This window comes from Xyrauchen texanus, chromosome 36 (genome assembly GCF_025860055.1).
Source record: "Xyrauchen texanus isolate HMW12.3.18 chromosome 36, RBS_HiC_50CHRs, whole genome shotgun sequence".
Taxonomy (NCBI): Eukaryota; Metazoa; Chordata; class Actinopteri; order Cypriniformes; family Catostomidae; genus Xyrauchen; species Xyrauchen texanus.
In genome coordinates this window covers 21,731,926-21,756,940 of record NC_068311.1, presented here as the reverse complement: position 1 = coordinate 21,756,940, position 25,015 = coordinate 21,731,926, and the positions used below count along the sequence as shown (strand labels likewise).

Sequence of the window (25,015 nt, the reverse complement as noted above, 5' to 3'; positions counted from 1 at the left end):
CAAAACCCTAGGATCTTAACACACACCAAAAAACATGGGTTGTGTCTCCATCCTCCAAACGGCATCGCCAGCAGGTGGGTGTTTCTTTAAGACCAAGCCTATACAATCTAGAGGGGGTCTAATATAATCTATGTAAAATCTTGAATTGCATAAGGCACACCCTTAATCTAGATATAGACTTGACATTTTTTAGAATCCTAGCCCACACTCCCTCCTCCAATACCAAGATTAAATCATTCTCCTATAATTTCTTGATTGAAGTTAGAGCTCTGTCCCCAGACTCTGAATTAACAGGGAGTAATACACTGATGCCTCATGACCTTTTCCAAAAGCAGTAATCAACTCTCCCAGAGCATCTGCAGCTTTAGGGGGGTGTATGCTACTCCCAAAAACAATACAGAGCAGGTGGCGCAGCTGTAAATACCTATAGAACTGAGATCTGGGAGTCCCAAAATGTTGAACCAAATTTTCCAACAATCTCAACACTCCACTCTATAGGTCACCGAGTGTATTAACCCCCCTCCTAATCCAATCTGATCAGCAGAAAGGGGACTTATCAATACATATTTTGGGTTCAGCCATATGCTCAAGGCAACATTAAAATATATGTCAGACACTTTTGTCCATACGAGTGCAAATGCAAGATAGCGGGGTGTGACTTAACCTCTCTGATTAGTTTTATAGACAGGCTTTGCAATGGCAAAATAGATGCAAGAACTTCCTGTTCAATACAAAACCAAGAAGGGGCTCTCTCATGTGGAAGCATTCAATGAGCCAAATATCTGAGACCGAATGCATAATAATGAAACAAAATCTTGGGTAGGCCTAGCCTACCTTTGTCAATCGACCTATGTAACTTATTAAAATGTAATCTAGGAAGCTTACCCTTCCAAATGAAGGACTTCACTATGCAATACAATTGCTTGAAATATGAGAGGTGTACATCTGCGTTGAGAGATTTTAGCAGGTAGTTAATTTTTGGAATACAATTCATTTTAATAACATCAACCTTCCCAATCATAGATAAATGTAATGAAGCCCATCTGCCCACATCGCTCGAAAACCTTTTTATTAAGGGATCAAAATGAACTAACTAAATTAGACAAATTTGCTGGGAATAATTCCCAAATACTTAATGCCCTGTGGGCATTTTGGGCCACTGGAAGGCACCCGTCAGGAAAGCTGTTACTGGGCAGTATGCTGTCAGCCAAAGTTTCGGATTTAGACCAATTAACTCTGTATCCTGTGAATTTGTGGGGTAGGAGGCGAATAATAAAATATAATCTGCATAAAGCAAAAGCTTATGCACCACACCTCCTGCCACTTCCCTTCTTATCATGGCTGCTAATTTTTCCAGGGCAAGACAGAACAATAATGGGGAAAGAGGGCAACCTCCCATATATTTCCAAAATCTTAAAAAGATTATTCCATTCTACCATATCAAACACTCTTTTAGTGTCAAGTGAGAAGCAGCGACTGGAGTCTGACCATTTGCCACTGACCACATGATATTGATGAGACACCTAATGCTATCAGAAGAGCTGTGGCCCAGAATAAACCTGAAATATATGTATAGGAGATGTCATAACTATACTTAATCGGTTAGCCAAACTTTTTGACAATATTTTAATGTCTAGCTGGATCAGGGAAATTAGACAATATCTCTTACACTCACTTAGATCATTGTCATTTTTAAGAATCAGACTGATCCGGGTTTGTGCCACCTTCCGTGACAAAATAGTATTATATCTGTATTTCAATCGGGCCAATTCTCTGAGGCCATGAGATGCCATTTGGCGCTTTAGCTGTGCCTCGGCACTTTTAATATTCCCTTCCAACTCCACAAATTCTCATGCTTTGGATTTTTTGATGAATGAGGCACTGTATGATCTGACCCCTAAGAACCGCCTTAAGCCTCCCAAGCCACACCCACAGAGGATATACGAGGACCAGTTGGTCTCCATATAAACATTGATTTCAGCCTTTAAAATTTGTTTGAAATCAGGATTTTGCAAAAGGGATACATTAAAGAGCCAACTATATGATTTCTTTTCTCCATATAAGTCAACACCTCTAAACTCACCAGGGCGTGATCTTAGACTAATATGTTTCCTATTGAACAATCAACAATAGAAGAAATGAGGGACTTATATATATATATATATATATATACTCATATTAACATTTGACATATTGACAAAACATTTATTGTGTGTCAAAAATAAAATGATAAAGACCACATTCCAACATTAGTGCACCAGTCAAACCCCGAACTTCCCCCCCGAACCAAACAAACAGAAAAAAGAAAAACTTGCACATTAATCCCGCGCATGAAAGTGCCAACTGCCGTCCATCTCTCTAAACTCTAAACATCCTCTCGTACGTCTAAGAGAGTCCCGTGACAACTTCGCCATCGGATTGAAGTCAGGTGTTTCTATAAACATTTTTTGAGACAGAATTACATAACAGAAAATAATCTATAATACAAACTCGAGCCAATAGGCAGAATAAACACAAATAACATGCAGATTCATTCACAAAACTGTCCCGAAGGTGTGTTCCTCCACAAAACAAACTCCAGGAACCAGGACAAAAAAATACTTTTTTTTTTTTTTTAATAAAAAAATCATTAGATTTTCAGTGCAGCTGATGACCTAATCCTTCCAATGTCATGCAGAAATACGCCACAAGACAAACTCCAGACAATAGGAGGCATAAAGACAAGGAACATGCAGATTCATCCACAATTGTCCCGAAGGAGTGTTATTCCACAAAACAAACTCCAGGTGCTAGGCGGAGCCAGCACAATGAGAAAGGTGCCTAGCTTCCTCTGATGGTTAAGTGAATGTTTAGTGAGTCAAGCTCACTTGGGGGCAACATGAAAATCACTAAATGGCTTACTCACCCCATTGTCTCTATGAAAGATAATGCTTGCTGTGGGCATGTAAATATTTTGCAGCCATCCTTGGTATCTATTCTCAATTTAGCTGTCAGTGCAAAAGCTATCTTCCATTCATGTAAGAGTTTCTTGCATTCTTTGAATCGATCACGTTTCTCTCTTGTCGAATTCGCAAAGTCTGGGAACAAGAAAATGTTTTGGTTCTTCCAATAAAGCCTTCCTTTACTCCTTGCTTCACGTAACACAAGATCTTTATCGGATGATCTCAGAAAATCGGCCAGAATTGATTGGGACCTATCTCCCTCAATGGATCTCCGAGCCGGCACTCTGTGAGCACGCTCGAATTCCAACTTACAGTCTGTTATGTCGAGCAGACTCGGCAAGAGCTCGTCTAGGAATTTCAACATTTCAGACCTACGATTCTCAAGGTCTTCCAACTTTTTCCAGACTCACTGCAAATCTGCTTTGGTCGCTAGTGGGTTAGCAGATAATTCCCTCTCCAATGTCTCCACATAATCGATCCATTTCTCAACATCCCAGATTCTTGAACCAACTCCATGGCTGGTCTTAACTGTTCACCCTGGTCATGCTGGTCTTAAAGTTGTTTTGAGCACTTGTCAGCTGGTCAGGCTAAGAAACCAGCTGAACAACGGCCTGACCAAACTAGGAGACTAAGCAGCCTTAACCAGCAAAAAGAAAAGAAACAATGTTTTTTTTTTTTTTTTGACAGGGTATGACACAATAACAAAGAGTTCTGAGATCTAGCCCATAGCGATGCAAAAAGAAAGATGAAAAAGTGATTTGTTCCATCTATTCAAACGTTGTTCATTAGAGAGAAAGAGGCACTGACATATCAAAACTATTTCCAGTGCATTAAACTGCATCCTTTGGCTGAATACATCTTAGGATGGATGGAATGAACTCACTTTCTTTCTTTTTCACACATTTACACACACACCACCTCAGACAGGATGGCAATGAGGACAGGAAATGCATTGAAGTTCCAGAAGACTTAATCAAGCCCAACATTAGTATTCAACGCTCCACAAGCAACAGAAAACTTCTCTCTATATATTTCTGGCCAGCCACAACCCCTTACACAAACTCTGCTATGAATGAACTCGGCAGAAGCAACGTGTTTAAGACAAATAATTATGCTGGTGTTCTCCCAGGACTGTGTCACGCTTACAAAATGCAGAGTGTTTTTTATTCTTTCAAAAACCGACCTACAGCCACCCAGCAGAGCTGACTGGGCTAACTGAATAACTCCCTAATGGGAGTGCTGAGCCCCATCCAGCCCATTTCCGGCCCTCTTTCCCACACTTTCCTCATCAGCAGTGGCCAAATGGCCAGACCTTGACCCCCTGCACCATGGGATGTGCTCTCATCACTGGACTCTGGTTACTACATGGTACTGGGTCAGGCCACAAGCCATATTACTGAATCACTGTGGAGCAGCTAGAGAAACTGCTATGCATATCAACTGGAACATTAAACTGACTTTATCTTCCATTCTTCTCTGAGATAAGGCTCTATTTATTCATTTGCAATGTGAGAACACTGCATCATTAAAGTTTTATAGCCTTAGTTTTCAGCAGAAAGGTCTTTTTAATAATGCAGACCAGCCTCTGCAAAGACTGGATGGAGGTGGTTTCCTCAAATATCTATTTTTGTCAGGGTGAAAAAGGCAAAGTATTGATGTAAACAACAACAAAGCCATTTTGTACCACCTTAATTACTTGTGAAAAGGAGGAAAAATCCATTACATCAAAATAAAACCTTCTATAAGAGGGAATACAAATTATCAGACATGATCAGTCTTGCAAGGCCTGAAAGCTTTGTGGAGAGTGCATAGAATGGAGCCCTGTCATTATGAAAAATAATAATGTCATAATTAATCATTCACATCACAAAAATGTCTTGATAAGGAATCATGCAATGATCAGACTGGGTAAAACTCTTAAAAGCCCTGAAATCTTTGTTGAGAATGCATAGAATGCAGCCCTGTGATGTCATAATGCATATAATGATGTCATTTTTAATCCATGACAACACAAACAAACCTTGATAAGAATGTAATGATCAGACAGGGTAAAACACCTCTTTCAGAACAGAGAATGCAACCCTGTTGTATCATAATTAAATGTAATGATGTTGTATAATCAGTGCTCGAATTGAGGGGGGCTTGGGGGATCCAGGACCCACCATAAGGCATTACGGACCCCCCCATAAGAAGTAAAAAAATAGACTTGTGGGGGTCCCCAATATATTTATATTTAGTAAAAATAATAATGACAGATCTGATTAAATTCATGCAGTGTATACGGTTAATTTCGTGAATTAATTATTTAAAATAATTTATATTAAGTTTGCTTATAGGCTAGTTGTTATGTCTATTTAAAATGTAAATGCCCCACCCCACCCCACATCTAAAGACTGCTAAGTGCATGACATCGTTGACATGACTGCTTCCTTGGTGCCGCTCCGGTGAAGCTAACTTTAGCAAAAAATAATAAACCTCCACAAGCAGTCGGGAATAGAAAGCTTCTTACTGATAATTTTCTCTCTATACATATTTCTTCTATATATATATATATATATATATATATATATATATATATATATATATATATTCACTCCATGTTGGGGCTTTTGCATTCCTTGCATTAATTGGAAACATTTAGGCTTACTCATTTTGCAATATTGATAGGTCTGGTTCTACTGGGGTGCTAGAGATTGCGATGAAGATGAGTGACAGCTTTTTAGTGATTATAAAGGGAGCGCTTGTAGTGCGCTTTCAATGCTTTATATAATCCATTCAGAGTTTGTATAAAACTTGTTTTTCATGCTGCTAAGAGGAGGACCAATAGCCACGTACACGCTGCAAAGTTTCGGGAATTATATCCGCATACAAATGCAGGATTCACTCTTTTTGTTCCTGAATAAAGCAGCCTTTTTGACTGAAATGATTGAATATTCTGCTGACTGATTCACTCATAACAGTCCCTTGCAGCCACCTACTGACGTAACAATGTAACCGCACTGAAACCGTTGAAAAATCCCCACCAACACTAACACCCAGACTGACAGCCTGTCTCGTCACAAATTATTTTTAATATCTAATTAACTAGTTTCCTGCATTTACTATTTATCAACACAAAAAGCCTGATCTTAAATGTTCTTTTATGTAAGCCTGTTTTAATAAATAGTATATAGTTATGCATATTATGATCAAATAAATCTATTGTATATTTTGTATAAATTGTATATTGTGAGACTAACCCCCCTCCCAACACACACACCACCACCACCAAAAAAAATTAAAATAAATCATGGTGGGGACCCCCCATAAGACTTGATTCAATTCGAGTACTGGTCGTAATGACCTAATTGATTAGACACAGAATGTTGGTTGGTATGAGAATGAAAAAGAGGACATGCACTGAATAGAAAGCAAAAACTACAACTACACCAGGTGAACCACAGTTATTTTTAATTCAGTTGAAGGATTTGATGAAATTTGAGAGAATATATTTGATTTGATCTAATGTATAAGATGTTTATGTAGGTGATGGCTATCTTCGTAATTTAGTTCATGGAGTCATAGATACAGAATCTCTACCTTGTGTTGTTCGGGCCGAGTCCAAGAGGCCTGCAGAGAACACAGACAAAACACAACACAAAAAGGCAAAGCAATCCTTTAGAAGGAATCCTCCGTTAACCGTTTACAAAAAAACATTTCCTAACTGATTATGCATAATTTACAATCCTATAAAATGTGCAATGTTACAAATGATGCATGCGTTGTGAAAAATCATGTTAAAAAGGCAGGTTCAATTTTGTTTAATTTATTTTCTCTGTGTATTTTTGTATTATATACATTAATTCAATTCACAGCCTTGAATAGGCTCATCATTTATTCTCGCTAATCGTAAAAGTCAGCTTGTACACTGCAAAATATGTTTTTCTTAGTCAGTATTTTTGTCTTGTTTTTAGGCCTTGTATTGATACAGATTTTCCGACTGGATACAATTCTGATGCACAAGCTCTCGACTCAATTCTATTCCAATCTCAATTCGATTCTATATCTATTAATATCTGTACATTTCTGTTACAATCTTCATTATGAGAAATAAAGTCTAAGCCCAATTTGAAAATATATATTTTATTATATCATGTTTTTCATTAAATTAGTCACATTTCACTTTTGAAAATTTTTCAAATTCAGTGTATTCCATCAATTATTGTCTTGAAATTGCAAATATTGTTTTGTTAAATTTGTATTGTTTACTTGCATAATATGTACTTTATTCAAGTATTTGCCTTGATATGTAGAAGACATACTAAATCAGTACTGTCTCTTTAAGACTTGCGGCATCAGCCAGTTAGCACATGAAGATGTGCGTGGTTTCTTTAGCACATCCATGTGTGATTAGATCAACAAGTGATTTAATCAGCAACTGACTGTAAAAAAAACAGAAAGTGTATCAAAAAGACATTATTCAATGACATATGGATCCGTGAATCACTTCTTTGGACACACAGAACAAGTTAAACCGAAATTCTACTTTCAACACGCAGTGAAAATAACTTTTTCTCCAATATACTACTGAGTGAAATCTGAACATTTACTAGCCAGTGGCACATGTAAGTGATTTACTTGCATTATAGAGGGTTGCTTCATAAAGTGATAGATCAATCTTGGGATTTAATAATCAATATCGAGATCATTCAAACTAAGATCACAATCCATCGGCAAATCTATATTTCTACACAGCCCTACTTGATTTACAATATAAAATATCTAAACATCCTTAAAACAAGATGCATTTACTTAAGAAGCAAAACTGAGTAATATAATATTCAGAGAATATATCTTGAATTAAGTTTATCTTTTATATCCTATCTGCAAATTGTTTTCTTGTTTAAAGCATAAACCTCACTAAATTATGTAAGCCAACGGGGTAAGAAAATAAAATTAATCCAAGATATATTCTCTGAAAACAAGTATTTATTGAATCTTGTGCAATTTTAAATCTCAAGTAAATTTATCTTGTTTTGAAGATGTTGAGATATTTTTTTTTAACAAGACAAAAATAATGATTAAGAAGATTATTTTACAGTGCATATCCATCTCTTACAGCTTATACAATCATTCTTGTTGCTTTATGAGTATTGTAACAAGTATTGTTTAAGATGTTCAGTGTTTTCAGTGTCAAGATTAAAAAGAAAATGCTGTAATTACTGATCAATTTGCACAATATTTGGGGGTTACAAAGAAAACATTTAGACCACATATATTAACAGCCCATGCAAACACTTTCCCCGTGAAAGTGGCTGAAGTTCTCCATCAACTCACATTACAGTTCACATGGCAGCTGAGCGTGCACATGCTTAGCATCACGATGCAACAGACAGGAAATCGTGACATGCTACAACACACAGGAAATCGTGACATGCTACAACACACTGGGATGATCGGCAGACAAAACACACAAAGAACAACACGAAAACATGCCGCAAATCAAACAATGCCTGAAATGGTCTGTGCATTGTGTTGGCGGAGAAGGGCACAACAATGTGTTTCTGTAGTGTGCTTGCAAAAAAAAAAAAAAAAAGAAAAGAGAAGGTGAGAGTTAAAAAGCACCAAGCCGTTTTGCTAGAGCATCAGGAAAAAACGAAACCCTTGCAGGCTTGTTATGATGACAGCAGGCAGAGTGTGCTAGTCTTGCAGCTTTTATTTGGCTAACTACCTCCCAGGAGACTTGAGCGGGATAAACAGTTATGATCAATGCCTTTTATTCTGCTACGCCATCTAATTGCTCTTAATTAAAGCTAATATCTTAATATAAACCGGAGCCCTAAGCTAATGATGAACGGTTCAATGAAATTTCCAAGGCTGTTAAAATAGCAGAACAAAATGAACAATCTGCTTATGTAAATGAATTGTTCAGGTGATTGCTTACATTATTATATGATCATTCTGATTACATCAGGTGGAAAGGAACACTAAGCCTCAGGCCTGTACCAACACTGCTATGATTTCTCAAATTGAGGTGATAAATCTGTGATTGTAACAACAATGAAAGGAAATCAAACGCTGGAGTACTTCAATGGTTCAGTATGTGTCTGGCACCCCTACTTGCCAGCTTATTCATGCAGCAATTTTTGAACTCCTCAATAGCATGTATTAAATCTGAGATAATTGGTGGATCATGCAGCGTTTTGAGAATACCTTGAGGACTCTTTCAAATGCATAGGTGTTAATTGTAAAACACAAAACAAAACTTCTAACAACATGCAGTAAATGAAATTATATAAAAATATACCCTACACGGGGGCCAGGATAGCTCAGCAAGTAAAGACGCAGACTACAAGCCCTGGAGTTCATGAGTTTGAATCCCAGGGCATGCTGAGTGACTCCAGCCAGGTCTCCTATGCAACCAAATTGGCCTGGTTGCTAGGAAGGGTAGATTCAAATGGGGTAACCTCCTTGTAGTCACTATAATGTGGTTCGCTCTCCGTGGGGCACGTGGCGAGTTGTGTGTGGATGCCGCGGTGGATGGCGTGAAGCCTCAACATGCGCTATGTCTCCGCTGTAATGGTGCTCAACAAGCCATGTGATAAGATGTGCAGATTGACGGTCTCAGACACAGAGGCAACAGAGATTCGTCCTCCGTCACCCGGATTTAGAAAAGTCACTATGCCACCACGAGGACTTCGAGTCCCACTTAGCATTGGGAATAGGGCATTCCAAATTGTGGAGTAAAAGGGGAGAAAATAATAAAAATAAAAAAACCTGTACATTCTTGAAGGTGCTATCTGTAACTTTTTATGTACAATGTGATGTGTCTAATTTATTGCATAATATATTGCAATAAAATGTCATCACAAGACCTCTGTATTTTGTTTTGCTTCATCCAGCAAACAACAACACGTCCTGTGTTACTGACTCTCATTCTGTGGCTGCACTGCTTGTGAGGTTTGCGGAGTGCTCCCTGCTGATGCGGTAAGTAAAAACGTCTTGGTAACTGTCGTAACCTCCACTCCCTGATGGAGGGAAAGAGATGTTGTGTCGATGTAGTGACACTAGGGGTTGTTCTTAAGAGCCCTGATCACCTCTATTCTTTTGAGAAATGGCTAATGAGAATTGGTGAGTGGAATTTGCATGCCACTCCCCCGGACATACTGGTATAAAAAAGAAGGAGCCTTTTCTCTCTATGTTTTCTCTCCACAGAATATTAGATCTGGCTGGGGCCATCTAACGCTATTATACGCATTGGGGAAGGTGTTCTTTTCCATTCATATTCTTTCAGGTGGAAAATACCCAGCCCGCCCGGGGTCTCAGGATAACGTGAGAATCTGCCGGAGCAAACTCCAGGCAAGTATCGCTGACAGAAAATGCTTGCAGGTTCCAACCCTCTTGATGGAGGTGAGCGCAATCAGGAGGGCCATCTTCAAAGAGAGGGCTTTCAGCTTGACTGACTCTAGCAGCTCAAAGGGGGCTCCCCGAAGGCCCAGGAGGACCGCAGAGAGATCCCATGAGGGGAAGAGGTGTGGACTGGGAGGATTCAGCCTCCGGGTGCCTCTGAGGAACCTGATGATCAGGTCATGTTTCCCTAGGAACTTACCGTCCACTGCGTTATGGTGCGCCGCTATAGCGGCTACATATAACATCAAGGTGGAGGGGACAGCCACCCCTCTAGCGTCTCCTGCAGGAAGGAAAGCACTGACCCAACTGCGCATCTCTGGGGCTCGGGAAGGACAACAAGTTGCGAACAAGCGCCACTTCAGGGCATAAATCTGCCTCGAAGAGGAAGATCTGGCCTGAGTGATCGTGTCTACCATTGCTGGTAGTAGGCCACTTAGGTCTTCCGTGTCCCATCCTAGGGCCAGACATGGTTCCAGAGGTCTGGGCACGGATGCCAGATGGTGCCCCATCTCTGAAAAAGAAGGTCCTTCCTCAGGGGAATCTGCCAGGGAGGTGCTGTCGCGAGGAGCTTGAGATCTGAGAGTCCGAGTGGGCCAGTAAGGAGCCACTAAGGTGACTTGTTCCCTGTCCTCCCTGATCTTGCACAGCACCAGTGCAAGAAGGCTCACTGGGGGAAATGCGTACTTGCACAGCCCCAGGGCCAGCTGTGTGCCAATGCGTCTGTCCCCAGAGGGGCCTCCATTAGGGAGTATTAGAGCGGGCAGTGGGAATTGTCTTGGGAGGCTACCGTCACGGTGCTGTCTGAACAGATCAAGACGTCCTTGCCCCAAATCAGAATCAGGAGAAATCAGGATGAGAATCAGAAGAAACCTCCACAGGGCAAGGAATACAGCCAGCAACTCTAGGCAGTTGATGTGCCAACGCAGCGGGGGCCTTCTCCAGGAGCCAGCGGCCATTGCACACAGCGCCCCAACACAGTTGGAGATGCGTCTGTGATGAACACGACACGTCTGGACACATGCTATAGGGGGACTAAAGTCCGCAGAAAACAGAGGTCTGTCCAATGGTTGAAAGTCTGATGGCAGGAAGGGGTGATTAACACACGGTACGTGCCATGGCACCATGCCCATCTTGGGACTTGAGTCTTAAGCCAGTGCTGAAGCGGTCTCATATTCATCAACCCGAGCGGCATGAACGCAGCTGAGGATACATATGCCCCAGGAGACTCTGGAACTGTTATAGAGGAACTGCTGTGCCGGGCTCATCCGTGAGGCGCGTTGTCATTGAGACTGTGTCAAACTCCATGCAGAGAAAAGAGATGCTCTGAACCGGGGTGAGCTTGCTCTTTCCCAGTTGACCTGGAGCCCTAGACGGCTGAGGTGCCTGAGCACGTGGTCCCTGTGAGCGCATGGTAACTCTCGAGAGTGAGCTAGAATGAGCCAGTCGTCGAGGTAGCGGGGCAAGGGCTGCCTCTGCGACCTTGGTGAAGATGCAAGGGGACGGGGACAGGCCGAAGGGGAGGACCTTGTACTGATACGCCTGGTAGTCAAACCGTACCGGGTGGGGCAGACGGGGCGTGGGCTGCACTGTGGTGGCGCCATGATGTGAGAAATTGCTTCCATCTGCCTCTTTACCGCGAAAATTGCTTGGCGAAGTCATCGACAGTGTCACCGAAGAGAACAAGCTGGGAGACGGGGGGCATTACTCGACCAGGGGGGACGCATCTCGACCAGGTTTAGCCAAAGGTGATGTTCCTGGACCACGGGGTTGCTCTTTTAAGAATGAAAAATACTCTATTTTAGAGGGGAAAATACTTCTCTTCTAGAGTGTATGCACTTTTTACAGAAGCGCTGTCAAAGCGCACAGGGGCGGGAACTGCACAGCGTGCAGAGAAGGATAAAGCCACAGTAAACGCACCGTAGATACAACAGCAATGCTCTGGTTAGAGGTGAGTGGAGCAGTAGTGAAACTCAGCTTGCTGCTGCACAACCGCTCTGCTCCGAAGAAAAAAATCTGACTGACAGACACACGTCCGCTTCCCTTTATACCGTATGTCCGGGGGTGGGACATGCAAATCCTGTCTGCCAATTTTTCATTGGTCTTTTCTCAAATCCAGAGGTATGAAAGACTCAAGAAAGAACCCTTGTGTCACTACAATCGACACAATGTCCAGTGAGTGACAGAAGGGGAACCGAGACGTAAAAGTATCCATCCTTCAGGTCTAACGCCGCGAACAAATCTTGATTCCAGACAAAATGTGTTACTGTGTTAGCATTTTGAACGAGAGTCTGTGTAAGGCCCGGTTCAGGCTAGAGTGGCTTTCCCGCTTCAGAAGAAGGAAAGCCGCGACCACAATGCTGCCATGGTCATATTTTCGCAATGAGAACATGAACCATCCACAAACACTGCCTCAGTGTGATCATTGCCCAGATATGTGAGGCAGCGCCCAGGAATCACACAAAGACAGAAAGGCATCTTTAAAAAGACGTGTCTTTAAAAAGACGTTTAACGTCAATGTGTGTGCTCTACAAAGTGCCCAGGGGCGAAATCTGCACTCATCGTGCAGAAGGAGAGAAAGCTGCTGGATATGTGCCGTATATCCAAGATCATACGCTTCTTAAGAGGTGAATGGAACAGCAGCAGTATTCAGCTCGCTGATAGTACAACCGCTCAGCTACGAAGAAAAAATCTGAATGAGAGTTGGCATTCCTTCTCCTTTTATACACATGTCCAGGGGAGTGGCATACAAATTCCACTCACCAATTTTCATTGGGCTTTCCTTAAAAGAATAGAGGTGTTCGGGCTCTCAAGAGCGACCCCTAGTGTCACTACATCGACACAATGCCGAGCGAGTGACAGAAGGGGAACACAAGTTATTTGTACTTCAAGCTTGAATTATTCTGATAGTTTGAATATATGTACTTATATTATGGAGTTTATGTGCGGGTAAGGAGGCATGATAAATTTGGATATTTTTTTATTTAATTGATCAGACTAAATTAAATGTGTTAAATCGACAGCCATAATAAATATATCATATTACTTCACTTAAATTCATAACAAATTCCGTTTGATGTTGTCTTTAACATGTTCCCACTTGCAGGACAGTAAATATAAACAAGGCAGCTATGAAAGTCTCACCTCAGTGACAACTATCTTGAGGGGAGAGAGGGATCTGGGTTACTATATCTCGAGTTTCATCATATCAGCCAGTTGTAAACGCTGTTTACCAAGCTCAGGGAATAGGATGCTTTTCACTCGATGCAGGGTCACTGGTACGGACAGACAAAGCTATCAATGACGCCACTAGCAGAGAGAATTGATCTGAATGAGCTTTGTATCTGTTGAAAACAAGAGCTGACCTACACATGCCCCTCTCTCTCTCTCTCTCTCTCTCTCTCTCTCTCTCTCTCTCTCTCTCTCTCTCTCTCTCTCTCTCTCTCGTGCCTGTAGGGTTTAGGAGGGGAAAAACACTGTGACAAACTTGCGGCACTTGTTTAAAGCAATTAAATAATACTTATTTAGTTTAACACAATATGTATAAAACTACACATTTAGAGTAGAGCTTTACAGTTTTACAGTTTTACTGGGGAAAGTAAATGACTGTACATGATTGAATGTTACAGTTTGCTGAAGTCATAAAAAAAGTTAATGCTTAATGACACCATTTTTTTCACTTTTAAAATGTATTTTCAAGCAAGTTTTTTTTTTTTTCCTTAATTCCCAGAATGTTTGGTTATTGAAAAAACAATTATATCCTCCAGAAAAATGTATATAAATTTTAGACAATTTTGAGACAATAAATTTGAGAAAATGTTTTTGAGACAAAAGTGTAGATAAAAATCCAACAACAACAATGGGCCACAGAGGTCAACATTTTTAGATATTATTCACACAATGAAGCCTGTTCAATAACCAAATTAACTTGTTTAATCAAAGGGATAATTCACCCCAAAAAATGTTTTTGGCTGAATTTTAGCTCCAGTCACCATTCACTTTCATTGTATGGAAACAGATACAGTGTTTGAGAATGTGAATGATATAATATTATATTAAGTGCAGTCAGTCGATTTTAACACTTTCAAAATTGCGATAGACTTTAAAAATCATGCAATTAATCACGATTAACCGCAGATTTAGAAAGTGATGACATTTAACTCTATATGTACCTTTTTCCAGTCAAAGAGCATTTATTTCCTTTTTGAGGAAAGAATAAAAACCAATACTTAATGTTTTATTAACATTTTCAAAGAAAGCATTTCAAAGTATAAAAACAGAAATACACTAAAATAGCACCAATTGAAGTGGGAGGTTGACTGATTTAAAAGGCCCACAGATTTATTGCATCCTCCAAAAATATTAATCATGGCTATACACTTTGCTACAGCAATTGTGAAGCCACATGGACATGAATCATGCCGCTTTGAACTTCACATGAAAAGCACTTGCAGAAAAAATCTTGCTTTGATTTTAGCGCTGGCACTGTCCACGACTCCATGTAATGATACTTCATCCAAATAGTCCAGTAAAATGGAAGTGCAACACAATGATGGGGAAATGCTGATATTCACTCAAGTGGGTCGTGTGAATGCAGCTTATCACAAATCCCATCTGTTTTTGTTTTACACAATAATCTATGGTTAGATGTCCGTCGGTGTATGACTCTGGACACATTGCAAAAAGTACCAGCCTGTTAAGTCCAGTGTTCTGAACACACATGGAGCTTAATAAAATGTCAGAATCAAATGGCAAATGGGCAAATGGGTAATCGTGTTAAAAAATTTATTTACGCGTTAAGCATCTGAAATTATTTGAATGTGTTGACGTGCTAATTTCAACAGCTCTTATTATATTATATTGTATTTACGGCTGGAAAATGTTATGTGTCGATTTCTGCGATTATTAGTTGACTGTAATTTGTTAAAAAAGCTAATGTTTTTAACCACTTTCTGTGGCTAAATAATTGGCATACATACATACATTTCCAAGAGGTACACGCTCAACTGGACTGCACATCCTAGCAGAGAAACGGATTCTGAGGAACAGCACATGCTTATTACACGGTGCATGTCCAGGGCATAATAAACATAGGTGCGGATTTACTGTGTGGAGAATGAAGACTTCACCAACAATTGGTGAGCCAGGAGTGGGAGAGATACGGGCAAGCTGCTGTATCTCACTGCAACGTCCAAAAATGCTCTCTATACTGAACCAAAAGAGAAAAAGTGCAAGAGAAACCCAGCATGTGCATGAAAGAGACTGAACAGCAACCAGAGAAAATAATAGTTTTGAGATTTTAAATGTAAAATAAAATTTTACATTTTAATTAATAGAAATACTCTGAGTGTATAAACCTATAGTGATCTCAAGCCATTCACACCCTCGACACACTGTGACCATTTTAAACTGCTCTTTTTTTCATGTGTTAATGTCCTCGACAGATGACACAAGGAGGGGGGAGGGGGAGGCTACAACTGAGAAGAGTTTAATTCTTCTCCTGTCTCTCAGTGGGGATGTGGTCCATGACCTATTCTTTATAGCCTTGGGCGCTGCTACCCTGCCATTTTTATAACCTGCTCACTTGTCTGGCACTTAGGAAGTGGCCCAGAGATGGCAATATATGACAGTCCTAAACTCATTTTTTATTGACCCATGTATTACAATCAGATAAGACATGAGCTGGGCCTTTTTGCGGGATAAAACATCAATTTTAAAAAGACAGGAAATTCAAGATGTTGAGCAATTTCCATACACATATGAACGCAGGTGTACATTACAGACAGCTGTGTAAAAAGGGCACGGAGAAGGTAGAAACATGCATCACGCAAAACACACTAAAGGTTTTTAATAAACTTCTCTCACATTCTAGCAAAGAAAATGTAAGAATAACTCTGAGGCCACATACATGCTGTCACGGCCCTGTCACTCTGTCAGTATGGGTTTTTGTCTGACAGGACCATGGCATTATCGTCCAATGTCTGTTTTGTGTTTCGTTCTCCATGTTTGTATGAGGGCATGGTTTCAGTTGTATTCCCTGCCGTGCGTTCTTCGGTCTGTCTGGTTTCATGTTGGGAGCACGGTGTCTGGATCCTGACTACCTGTCTGAGTCAGTTACGGTCTGTGTCGGGATCCAGACACTTGTGCTCCATGTCTGTCTGTTATTGACGTGGGTGTCATCTTGGCAGCTGGGCACTTGTGTCAATAGTTTATCAGTATCTGAGACGTTTGCCTCGCGATGTACGCTCAGGTTTCGTTTAGTGTGAGAATGTGTGGTATCTCTTTGTTTGGCATTGCGTGGTATCTCTTTGTTTGGCATTGCTACGCATTCTCTCGTCTTGTTTGTTGGTTGGCAAGGGCGTATATTGCCTTATTGTTTTGGTGATGTGCGTTCATGCAATTCAGATGTGCCCAACCAATTTATTGGATATTATCGTCTGATATTAGCCTTTTATAGATATATAGGTATCAGCGTATATGTTTTCTGATATGTGCAGATATGAAAACATTTTCCAGAACATATAACGCAGAAAACAAATGCTTGGGGTGATTTAGAGGTGTTGTCATAACGTAGTTTGTCCAGCAGAACGCGCTCTGACTCCATTATTTGCAGACCTGAGCTGATGGTAGTTCTGCAGACAGTGCGGAGTTAATTGGTGCGGAGTTAAGCGGTGTCTTCAAGGTAAGTTGTAAATACATAATGGAAGGTTTTTAAAAAACGACCCCATAAGTTTCCCTTTTCAATATAACTAATATAACGTTAACCCTGTCTCTGACAACAGCTATAGTTTGTTAGTGCAGTAAGTAATGTAGCAGATTGAAAGGTAAGCATCAGATCATCTTTTTGCAGCTCATTAGACAATGGTGAGGCAGTGGATTGTGCCTGTTGAGTGTTGATTTGTTACCTAGATGGTGAGACGCAATGCTGGAATGTAAATAAATTCCATCTTTTACTCTCCATGACAACGAGCTTATAGCTAACCACGTAGTTACATTCATTGCATTGTCAAACATGTATTCACCAAACTGTTTTATTCAGGATTTGCAGTTTGGTACCCCTTCAAACGAACAATTCCAGTCATTGCATTTCGAAAATGTAATATTAAAAGTCTGGTTTTCCACCATTGAAAGTTCTCCTGAACTTGTATAGCAGAATAAGGAAAAACCGCTGCCACTGTTTATCTCTTGACTCGGCTTGACTCGGTGTGTCATAGAATTCTTTAGTCAAAAAGCAGAAAAAAGGTGGGGAAACACTGAATTAGAGGCAGGTGTAAATGCTTCTTGTTTTACACCTGCCTCTAATTAAGTGTTTCCCGCGGCACACTTTTTACGACTAAAAAATTCTAGGACACAACACAATCCCACATAGGCTAATCATCGTCAGTACTGTTCCATTTCAATAACTTGTCCATGTTTTCTGTCCGTCTTAGTAGCGTGTTTACTTATAATATTTGAAATTCGGCTATGCAAAAAAGAAACAAGTCACATACAGTGCTTGCGTTAGACTTTCTCATCATCAGTCATTGTGACGGACAGGGACATAAAAATTACGTCATAATCTATTATTACCAGTCATTTTAATTGTCATATTTTAATGATAATAAGACATTTAATAGCTTTTATTTTCATTCACATTTTCATTTTTAATCATGTAGTTACAGGAAGAGCATATAGCAGATTAAGCATTTATTTATTCATGAAGAGAACAGATGAATAACAGAGACACCACAGGAAGCAGATGAATGTTCCCTGTTATAAATAAGTGTATAAATATCACTCATTTTGCACATTAATCATTGCTCTTCACAATCACAAAAGTGACCAATTATGGTTTCAAAATGGTGAATTTCTCAGAAAGATGAGTTTAGATCCCTGAAATTATTAATTTGTTCATGCATTTATTTTGTGGAATTTCATAATTTTCCACAGGACATCTGAAAGTCTTTCATGGCACACTAGTGTACCACAGCACAGTGGTTGGGAAACACTGCCCTAATTGACTGGTAGTTTTAAAATAGTTTTAAAATAGTCAGCATTTGACTGATGCTAAACAGTACTACTGATGTTTATTTAGCTATTTATTTAAATTTGTATTTATTCTTTATTTAAATGGTCAGCCATTGACTAATACTAATCAAACAGTACTGATTTTTATTTATAATTATTGTATTTTTTAATTTATTCTTTGGTTTCTCAGTGTTCATTTCTAGAATTGGTTTAAAATCTACACAATCCACATAGAAAAGTTCTGATTTCATTCCAGTTCAAAAATTAACTATATCGGCAATCGGTAAATTACCCCCTCTAAAATCGGTCTCAAAAATTTAGTAAACTGTATAAATGTAGTAAATATGCATATGTAAACACCTAGGATTGATTTTAAAATGTTTTACACTTCAAAATACAGAAAACATGCTTTAAACTGTAATTTGTGACATTTTGTTAGATAACCCAAGGTAATTAACATAATCGAAGCACTAAATTATATAAATCACTGAATTAAGCAATAAATCACTAAATTAACCTCAATACCTCTGTCAATGTTTCAAAACATTTTTACACTTAAAATACTTAAGTCTCCGAATACATAATACATAATACTTTTCGTTTAAAAGCTTAGAATCTGAATTTTCCATCACTTCTGTATTTGTTACATAAAATAGCAAAATATGGCATAAAACATTTGCATCCCAAATCAGCACCACCTAGAGATCATGTGATAGAATATGAATATAAAAGTCTTTAAAATAGCAGGCAAAAAGACAAATGATGTATCAAATCAAAGCTCTCATTCTCAGGAATGCCATTGTACAGTTGCCCTAATACCACAGTTAGAAAGATTATCAAAAGAATCACAAAGTGAAATGTTATTTCTGTAAGAAATCAATCACGTGATACCTAATAAAATTATATCTTCTTTTAGCTTAGGTAGTGATCTAAAAAATAAGCAATGTTTTACTGTCAGTGAGCTTGCTTGTGTGAATAATCCAATGTTATATCTTAGATGTATAGAAGAAAATATGTGATCCGGCATACTACTAGATTGAGCTTCTAGTCCACTCAGAGGCCAATATTCAACAATCAATATTCAACAATGGGGTGAAAAATTAGAGCACATCTGTGAGGGCTAATATGGATTATAGTGCACCTACATTTCAGATCTGCATTTTGTGATGGATGATGAAAATTATTGCTGCCATCTTGTGGAATAAAATACGACTATTTGAAGGAAGAATAGAACAGAACCAAAATTACATGCTTACAAAGTTAGGACATTTTTTTATTTTCTTTAAGAAAGTAAACATATACCATATTATTTATGACAAATTTGAGTATTTATAGAAATTTATGTTGATCTTGTGAATCAGCAGGTCATCGATAAAACATTTTTTTTAATTTAACTAATCTGATTACAAACTATATAGTTGTTCATATAGGTTTATGCAGGGACATATTATGCAGATTTAATATAAATGTGGTTGTCTCTACCTATTCTGGAATGTATTCAGTTGTAGAATGCAGCTGGCACTCCTATAAATAACCGCCCTCTGGACTGTACGTACAGAAAGGGATTAAGCACACAGAAGAAGAGTAACATCCGTATCTAGCTGCAGTGTGTTCGTGGGCTGAGCTATTTAAAAAGGCATTCCAGTGTAGTAGGTTGTGCAACAAAGAAAAAAGAAAAAACCTTAAATAAAAAGTCCCATTACTAGAATGTGATGTTGTGATTAGCACTGTTGATGGCAAAGAAACAGTAGAGTGACACATTAAAAAATAATAAGCAGTTTTACGGCAATTTCCTTTAACGTGTGATTATTAGAAACACAAACTGTCGATTGCCTTTTACCAAGCTGATTTAAAGTCAACATTAAAAACCGCTTTTGCAACCCCTATTACTTTCATAATGTGACATATTTCAGAGTGAAAAAGGATATGCAACTCAAAAAAAAAAAATGTAGTGAGACTACATTTTACACTTGATTTTATCCATTGGGAATTTATTGAATCGTGAAAAGTGGGCCTTCCATATTTAAACGGAATGAGAGTTTGCATTAGTTTGCTTGATTGAGATGTGGAGGCTGAAGTTCCTATGATAGAGCTTCTTTTTCAAATTTATTGTTATTTACTATTACTGCCATAACATTTAGCATATTAACCAGCTTACCTGAAGCCTAAACCAATTCCTAAATTGCTCTTTAGCTATTGATAACATTATCTGCCTAGGTGACATCAGCCAAAAAACAAACAAACAAACAAACAAAAAAAAACGATTTAAAATTGAATTATTACATTTTATTGAAAGATTATGGCTCTGACCAGGAACATGTTTTATTAAATTAATACTGATTTCATGTTGAAAGAAATGGCTATACTTAATCCTAAAAAAATAAAACCTTACACTGCCAAAGTAAACTGCTAATTATTTTTGTAACCATGAAACATGGTGATCAACACAGGCCAGTAAAGAGCTGCTGGCATTCATGACAACCCAACACCCACATGATGAGATGAGCAAGACAGTGACAGCTCGACAGAAAGACACACTGGAAATGGCAAAGCGGTCCAAAAAAGGTTTAAAAAACGAAAACATTCTCCTTTAGGAACCTTGTGATGATGGTGGCTCAGCACAACCAAAACGTCCAGCTTATTTTTCAGGCTTCCAAGACACATTATTTTGTAATCACCTCACGGATAGCGGGTGAAGACAATAGCTCTGTTCCGAAGTCTAGTGAGCATCCTCACTGCCTACTACCTATAAAGACAGCATTCTAACCATCATGGAACCTTATATGATTGATTTGGAACACTGTACACAGGCAATTACTATGAGTGCCAAACAAATAGCGTACAATGAAGACACAACTTGCAGCTGAGTTTGACTTTAGCATGTGCTAAGCTAACGGTACAATAATCTGATAAGCATAAAAATACAGAGTACACACAGATATTGGGTAAAATAATCCTTTTTTAAAAAGCTATTTTTTACGATTTGTTACAGTATTGACTGAAATATAAGTTCCACCATCTTGGATTTACTTTTACACTATGGTACACTACAGAATCCTGGGCTTTTTTTTTTATTTTGTATTTTTTTTTACATCAGTTGTGCTATGCCACTACTCTTTTTGCATGGATGAATCTGATGATTTCAGGTAAACTCAGCGTTGCCTGTGATCAACATATCAGAGTGGATCTGTCTGACAATCTACACCTACAGTCAATGATAGTAAGAAGAATGTCCTTCAAGACATGTATCTGAAATATGCGTCTGAGCAAGAAGGCATAATATTTGCCACTGGCCCTTCTTTAAATTGTTTACAGACATGATGCAAACATGCAAGAATGAAAGACAGAACCACTGGCACAATAATGGTATTTTGTTAATTTCTAACTAAACATTAAATGAGAAATCCTCTGTAGTCTGCCTTTAAGGTGCTTAATGTACCATTTGGAACAGCTTTCGGGATCACATCTATGATGCATTAATATGCTGCCGCAGCAGGCAGCTCACTAGGTTTTAGAACAGAACAAATGGAAGGCATTTTTAGAGCTAGTGTCCATCATCACTTTTCCTGCCAGGAACTGTTGCAATAGCATTGCAATTTCACCAATTTCACCACCATGCAAGTTTTTAACATTTGCAAATAGTATAACGACTTTAAGAACTTCAGGTATTCGAAACAGCAGGCAGTCAATTTGCAAACGTCGATGGACATCGAAAGGATGTCGATAACATCACGACCATTTCTAGGATTAAAAAGTAGATAGATCTAAACGGTCCATTCCCTGGACGTCGATGTTACTATACCTGCCCTTCTGATCTCATACCTGATAAATCCTCTTTTGGTGATCCTGCAGACAAAGAGAATTGTATGCATGAAACAGCCAGAGGTCCACCATTATGACTCGCCCATTTAGCTAGCTTCTGCCTGATTTTAGGCTAAGACCATGATCAATTTATTGCAACTCTTCTAGCTTCTGTTCCCACTTCTAACTCAACAGAAAGAAACCAGTTTGAAGACTGTCTACATTGCTGTCTGTGTGTTCGGGGTTACCTGTTCTCCCTCTGTGAAAAGGCGGGTACCGAAGCTCCATGTAATGGTGGGTGTGGGGTCTCCAGTGGCCTCGCATGTTAACGTGACTTGTTCATCCATTTCAGTGGTAGTCTTGCTTTCCAAATATGTGATTTTGGGTTGCACTGAGAGGACATAAAAGGTTAGTTCAGTCAACAATTCAAATTTTGTGGAACACAAAAGGAGAAGTTAAGCTTGATATTCACATTGCTCTTTTCCATGCAATGAAAGTGAATGGAGACTGACACGGCTACAATAATGAAAGAAAAAGCATTAAAAAGATAGTCCATACGACTAGTTTTCTATATTCAAACTCTTCTGAAGCCATTCAAAAGCTTACATCATTATTCTCAGCAGCTTAAACATTCTGTTTGCATTTGCGTATATACGATATTAAAACATGCCGTGTGAAGATGCATCAGGCCAGGTTTAATATAAATGACGCCAAACGGCATTGGCTGTCATGAGTCTTGTCAACTGTTTGAATATGCGCAAGTGTGAATGAGATTTGAGAGCTGTGAAAGAGGGCATCATTTTCATTGAATGATGACTTAAATTTCACTATGTTCCTCAAATAAAGACTATTAAATGGCTTTAAAAGACATAATATAGAATATAGCACACAAGTCATCCAGAGTACTTTTTTCATTTTCTGAGCTTAACAGCGTCTGTCTCTATTCACTTTCACCGTCCATAAAAGAGAAGTGTGAACATTATGTAAAACATCCCCTTTTGTGTTCCACAAAATAAAGAAAGTTAAATGTGTGTGGAACATGAAGGTGAGTAAATAATGACTACATTTTAATTTGTGGGTGATTTATTCATTTGGTTCCCCACAGAATAAAACTATATTTTTTATTCTTTGTGTTTAAACTTCAACACTGACTTTCACAGAGCTCTCTGGGTTTTATGGATGTCCTCTGAGATCTCGCATGAATTCTTACCAAAGACTTTAAGACTAAGTTCTTGTTCGCTCTCTCCAGCTTTGTTCTTAGCGATGCATGTGTAATCTCCCTCGTCCAGCTTTGTCACATCTAGTACTGCCATCTCTGAGCCGTCATCATTGAAGTTGTATTTATCCCCGCTCTCAAGTTGAAGATTGTTTCTGAGAGAAAATAAAATGCTAACATATTGAAACAATACAGCAATGAGGCAAACAAATAAGGAACTGTTTCTTATCAAAAGATGTTTTCAATATTCTTCTACTAAGATTTTATTGATGGAAATATGTATAGCCTGTATCACTTAATGTGAAGCCTATTGAGTGAAATGCGTATACAGCAATGTGGTTCACAAATAAGGAAATGTTTCTTCTCAAAGAGTCTTTTCAACATAAATCTAAAGAGATTTTACTGATGAAAAAACACATTAGGAAACAGAAAATACTGTTAGCCAATCTCACTCAGCTACATTGCTTTCATTCTACTTCTATTTGCCCATCTATTTGTGGTCTTTGTGCGGACATTCTTGAAATCATTGGATTCTTGACCATGGTGGTCACCTCTTGATTTAAGGTCAAACAGGTAATAAATATACCACAACTCTTGGCAGAGGAGAGGGCCTGACTTATTTTGAGACAAATAAACACCTCTTTCACCCCATTCACTTCACTATAACCAAACAAAAGAACCTTTAAGGCAAGTCAGTTCTATCTGAAGCCATATTGGGAATTATTTCATGCAGCTATTTCCTGTCATGCAATACAGCTATAGGAGCTTCATTCTCCAAAACTGTTGGGAAAGTTATGTTCCAATGACATATTTCAGATCAGCAGTAAAATCTGAAAACAACAAATTTGTAAATTTTGCTACTTTAGCTCAAATCCTGCAACAATAATAATAATAATCAAAAACGATTAAAAAAGCCTCTTTTTTTTCAGGACTTCAATTTCTACAGCTACCAAATTGAATGTTGTGATGCCTCTATCAAAAAGGTGATTGGCTCTTTTAAATTTAAGGCAGGATATCCATTTCTACAGTCACCATATTGAGCATTGTGATGCCTCTACTAAACAGGTGATTGTATCTTTCAACTGTAATGCGGGGCTTCCATTACTACAGTCGCCATATTGAGCATTGTGATGTCGCTATAGAAGGTAATAGGCTTTTAAGCATTTGGAATACTTTTATTGGATGGATTAAGTTACTTTATAGACACCTATACCGGTAGTCAGGGTACAAACAAATGATTCGTTTCAGATTAATTTCACATTATTTTTCTCTGAATAATTTACTCTTTCCCCATTAATGTCTTGCCCTGGAACCATTAGCAGCCACGATAAGAAAGGAAGATGATTTTCCAGGGGTGGTTGCGGGAGGTATGGCGCATAAGCTTTTGCTCGACTATCTATTTTATTATTACTCACCGACCCCACTAGATCTATGCCTTGCCTCCACAGAATTATTAATTATTTTCTAAGTTCTCGGGATACGTTAATTGATCTAAATCCGAAGCTTTGGCTTTGACAGCATACTGTCCAGAGCATCTTCCAGTGGCATTAAGAATTTGGGCATTTTATTCCCAGCAAATTTGTGTGATTTTGTTAATTTTGACCCCTTAATAAAAAAGTTTGAGTGATGTGGGCAGGAGAGCTTTATTACATTTATCTATGAT

General features: G+C 38.8%; 1 protein-coding gene across 8 annotated transcripts in view; it reads right to left on the bottom strand.

Moving 5' to 3' along the window:
* The window catches only part of ncam1b (neural cell adhesion molecule 1b), a 160,838-nt gene that overhangs the window by 51,548 nt on the left and 84,275 nt on the right, over positions 1-25,015 (bottom strand). For 3 of the 8 annotated variants that reach the window (XM_052107175.1, XM_052107178.1, XM_052107179.1), the window contains exons 7-10: positions 23,347-23,507; positions 22,385-22,527; positions 22,158-22,181; positions 6,522-6,551 (exon numbers count right to left, since the gene is read on the bottom strand). In XM_052107175.1, the coding sequence (XP_051963135.1) occupies positions 6,522-6,551; positions 22,158-22,181; positions 22,385-22,527; positions 23,347-23,507 (358 nt within the window). The remainder of the gene's footprint in view (positions 1-6,521; positions 6,552-22,157; positions 22,182-22,384; positions 22,528-23,346; positions 23,508-25,015) is intronic. The other 5 variants (XM_052107177.1, XM_052107182.1, XM_052107181.1 and 2 more) reach the window with 2 other exon arrangements.